The sequence below is a fragment of the Arachis ipaensis genome, chromosome B02, assembly GCF_000816755.2.
Source record: "Arachis ipaensis cultivar K30076 chromosome B02, Araip1.1, whole genome shotgun sequence".
NCBI lineage: Eukaryota > Viridiplantae > Streptophyta > Magnoliopsida > Fabales > Fabaceae > Arachis > Arachis ipaensis.
In genome coordinates this window covers 15,377,322-15,382,276 of record NC_029786.2, presented here as the reverse complement: position 1 = coordinate 15,382,276, position 4,955 = coordinate 15,377,322, and the positions used below count along the sequence as shown (strand labels likewise).

General features: G+C 41.2%; 1 protein-coding gene and 1 pseudogene across 1 annotated transcript in view; both read left to right on the top strand.

Annotated features, from left to right (window-relative positions):
- The window catches only part of LOC107628236 (outer envelope protein 80, chloroplastic-like), an 8,327-nt gene extending 7,089 nt beyond the window's left edge, over positions 1-1,238 (top strand). The window contains exons 10-11 of the mRNA XM_016331003.2: positions 240-309; positions 863-1,238. Of these exons, the coding sequence (XP_016186489.1) occupies positions 240-309; positions 863-1,020 (228 nt within the window). The 3' untranslated portion in view covers positions 1,021-1,238. The remainder of the gene's footprint in view (positions 1-239; positions 310-862) is intronic.
- LOC107626984 overlaps positions 1,637-4,955 on the top strand; it is a 6,141-nt pseudogene continuing 2,822 nt past the window's right edge.

The following is a 4,955-nucleotide window of genomic DNA, read 5'->3' as shown; positions in this document are numbered from 1 at the left end:
TTACAGATAGAAGTAATTTTTACTCCTTAATTTAAAAAATTCCAGCCACTTCTTCAATCTTTTGTGAAACCTCTGCAGTACAGTCAAAGTATTGCTTTGATTTCATAACACATGAAAGACAGATTTATATAAGCATCTTATATATGAAGATTAAAATTTAGTCTCTAAATTAATTAATGCTCTTCTTGTAATACAAATTAAATTTGATCTTTAAGCCATTGATCACTCTTTTTTTACAGGACAAACAACTTACTGGTGTTATTTTCTTAGACTTTGGGTCTGACCTAAGGTCTAGTAATAGAGTGCTTGGTGAGTTCTACGTGAATTATTACTTTTATTCATTTTTATTTTATTATACTCAGTCGATATATATTTTTTATTATTGGATAAGATGTAAAATTATTTATTTACAAATTTTACATCTTATTCGTAATAAAAAAAATAGAATAAATATTCAAATTGATTATCAAAAAATTTTAAATTGAACATTTTTATTATTAAAAAATTTTTGTTCACTAAAAATGTTCGAGAATTATTTTTGTTGTACAAATTGTATTTTCATTGCTTTAATTAAATTTTATTGTTTCTCTTTAAAATAATGAATGGAGGAATCTTTTCAAAAAAAATAATTTTCAAAAAGACTTATAGAAAGTAAAAATTTATTAAGAGGCTAAAATATCTGATTAAAATTTATTAAGAACCAGATGTCTATTTAAAAAATATATACAACGTTAATTTAATGCACAAATTAAAACAAATTAATTAAGTATACAAATAACTTCTCTGTGTAGTTGTTTAAAATTGATCTGTGAGTAGTTTGCTTTAAGTCTTTAACAGTTTCATGAAATGGAAAATCTTTCAGGAAATCCAGGATTAAGGAAGGGTAAACCAGGATCAGGGATTGGGATTGGTTATGGCATTCGATTCAAAACTGAATTGGTTCAAATAACAGCTGATTGTGCTATCAATGCTTTTAAACAAAGAACACTTTACTTTGGAATTAACAATCTGCTTCTTTGAATGCTAACAGAAATAGAGTTAGATATTGTTAGAATTAGTATAAATGGTAATTAAAATAGGTATTTGTAATTGTAATTAACCAAATATATAAAATAGGGTAAAAAACCATTATAAGCCAATGCCATCTAGAATTTACGTATATAAGCCAAACCGAAAATGGTTTCAGTAATGCGCCAGATCATATATTAATATAATTCGAACCAAGGTGGTTCGAACTGCATTTGGTAGTAATTCGAACCAGCACAGTTCGAATTACAAGTTGAGCGTTCTTAATAAATCGAACCAAGTTGGTTCGAACTATGAATGGAAGTAATTCGAACCAGGGTGGTTTGAATTATAGAGAGAGAAGCAGGCCAAAGTAAATCGAACCAAAGCAGTTCGAATTACTAAGAAAGAATTCAACATAAATCGAACCAAGCTGGTTCGAACTAGCAACGCACGTAATTCGAACCAAGCTAGTTCGAATTATAGAGAGAGAAGCTGCACCAAGTAATTCGAACCAGGCTGGTTCGAATTACACAATCCCTAATTCAATGTAGGCTGGTTCGAATTAGTGGGAGACAGAGCAGTATATATATGGTTGTAAACGTGAGTTGCTCTCATTAGAGGGTGTAAGATGGCTAGTGAGGAGAGTTTTGTTATTTTGGTTCACCACAGAGGATCCATTAAGAGGAAAACTCGTTCCGGTGTGAAGTTCACAGATAAGGATCCTCTCTGTATTGTCGTGAGTCCTACGACGAGCTATGATGACCTTGTCCAATCTATGCTGATGAAACTTGGTCTGGAAGGTGCGAAGCGGGTTAAGAAGTTTTTCTATCGCATTCCAATCACGGTCCTCCAGGATACCGTGAAGTATGATTGTTTCACGATTGGTAGTGATGAGGACTTACAAGTCATGTTTCTTTGTCGGCGGCAGTTTCCGGAGGTCAGGACACCAGAATTGTTGGCAAAGCTGGTTGATGTGGTATCCAGCTCAGGGGGTTCGAACCGGAATACCACCACTTTAGCCACGGCAGCTGGTTCTAGTTCCAGGCCTGCCGTTGCTTCTTCCTCCGTCCCTGTGTACGAGCCAGCGGTCCAACCTGTCGCCTCCCCGTCTTTTGCTACTGATCTCAATGGCAGCGGAGGCGACGAGGCAGGATCATTTGATATTCTGCCAAACGCTTTACAGGGCGTTGGAGACGGATTGTTGGGTGATGGAGAGGAGGATGACGTCGAGCCGGATATGATTGATGATGACAGCGGCGATGATATTGGAGCGAGTGAGCCTGCATTGGCGGCAGGTGGTTCTAGCTCTGGCACACAGCAGTATCCACCACATTTTTCCTCTTTGGATTTGGATGCCATGAGGCAGGAGGGGGTTTCTGGTCACTCTTTTGGATTCGGAGCTAGAGATGCGGAAGGGACTGCTGGTCTGACAGAGTTCCAGGTTGGTCAGCAATTTCAGGATAAAGATGAGGCCCTGTTAAGTGTGAAGACTTACAGCATCCGGCGAGGGGTACAGTACAAGGTAGTGGAGTCTGATTATCGCCGTTATGTGGGCAAGTGTGCTGAGTTTGGGAATGGGTGCACATGGTTGATTCGACTGAGTCTCCGGCAGCGCAAGGGCATTTGGGAGGTCAAACGGTACAATGGACCTCACACTTGTCTTGCCACCTCCATCTCGAGTGACCACAGGAATTTGGATTATCATGTGATATCGGTGTTCATTATGCCAATGGTTAGGGCTGATGCATCCGTCAGCATCAAGGTGCTCCTAAATGCCACGGCAGCACACTTTGGGTTTAGGCCGACTTACAGGAGGGTCTGGATGGCGAAGCAGAAGGCTATTGCCCTCATCTACGGTGACTGGAATGAGTCATACAACGAGCTCCCCAGGTGGGTGTTGGGAGTCCAGTTGACGATGCCTGGTACTGTTGCAATCCTACGGACGAGCCCCGTTCGAGTTGGTGGACAAGTAGACGAGTCTCAAGCTTTTTTTCACAGACTTTTCTGGACGTTTCCACCGTGCATCGAGGCATTCCGTCATTGCAAGCCGCTAGTTAGCATTGACGGCACCCATCTATATGGGAAGTACGGGGGTACGTTGCTCATCGCGATTGCACAGGACGGGAACTCCAACATTCTACCTGTTGCATTCGCACTAGTAGAGGGTGAGAATGCAGAGTCTTGGTCATTCTTTCTCTCCCACCTTCGACAGCACGTGACACCGCAGCCGGGTCTGCTGGTTATATCGGACAGACATAACGGCATCAAGGCTGTGCTTGAGGCTCCTGACGGAGGTTGGTTACCTCCATCTGCATACCGTGCATTCTGCATTCGACACGTGGCGGCTAATTTTGCCCTTACCTTCAAGGGCAAAGACGCACGGATGCTTCTAGTGAATGCGACGTATGCCAAGACTCCTGGAACCACACCCAGGCTGGACGGCCACCATGGATGTATATCTGGAATTCTGATAGGCAGCCGCTCACGTAACGCCCGTCCACTGGCAAACCCAACTGGTATGCCACGTCCTGGAGTGTGATCGTGCACTCTCCGAACGGCATATGAAATGTGTGCGTCTCCGGACGCCATAGCTCGACAAATGCACTGACAAGGGCCTCGTCTAAATGGAACCATCTATCGTTCAGCCTTGCAAGATGGTATAGTCCGGCCATCTACAAGTACGGAACGTATCTGTCATCGAGTCGCATGCCCTGCTGCCGCCGCATGCTCCTGATGCATCGCTGAGGCTGCGCATGAAATGCACCGCATTGTTAGAACCAGCTTCATAACCAATGACAAACATAACCAACACGATAAATCATCAACAAAACATCATACTAAATAAAATCGCATAAAAATACATGAACGAGAACCACATGCAAAACAAACCCATAGACCACACAACTAAACCACTAACATAAAACAGCTTAAGTAGAACCACTAACATAAAACAGCTTAACTAAAACCATTAACATAAAACAGCTAACATAAAACAACTAACACAAACCACTAACATAAAACAACTAACAGAAACCACTAACATAAAACAACTAACAGAAACCACTAACATAAAACAACTAACATAAACCACCAACATAAAAAACCAACATAAACCACTAACATAAACCACCTAGATAAACCACCAACTAAACCACCATCTAACCCGCATGCAAAACCTCTCAACTAAACCACCAGCAATACCACTACGATTTACCGCTAACCTAAACCGCCACTAAAACCGCATGCAAAACCACTAAGTCACATATACCGCTACCACAAAGTTATTTCTGTACTAACCTCGTCGTTGATGACCCCGGCTATATGAGCAACTCCGTCCAAGCGATATAACCGTGCCGGATTGTCCCCCATCAGCAGAGTATTCCATTCAGGTCTTCGTCGTAGAGAATCTGGGTCGTTTTCTCTGGGATTTGGTGGGGTAGGGGAAAGGAAGAATGGTTCGAATGAGGCTGATTCGAACTCCTTATATAGCCGAATCAGTAGTAATTCGAACCAGGTAGGTTCGAATTATTAAGGAGCCATGAGAAGGGTAATTCGAACCAGGTTGGTTCGAATTACATGGTTTGCTACCGTAGGCATAATTCGAACTAGCCTTGTTCGAATTATATGGAGCTTGAGTTCGAACCGCATTGGTTCGAATTACGTTCAACGTTTTCTCCTCCTAATTCGAACTATGTTGGTTCGATTTACTAAGGAATGTAGTTCGAACCAAGCTGGTTCGAATTACATAAAAATAGGCCTTGGCTCATTGCTGAAACGATTTTGCTTTTGGCTTATTTACGTAATGCGAAACTTGCCTTGGCTTATTAGGGTTTTTTACCCTATAAAATATGAAATAGATCTTTCTCCTTGATTAATCTCTTTTTTTTTTCTATCTGAAAATGATCATAGGCTTTTTCATAATGTAATGGACAACATAATCGATTCCT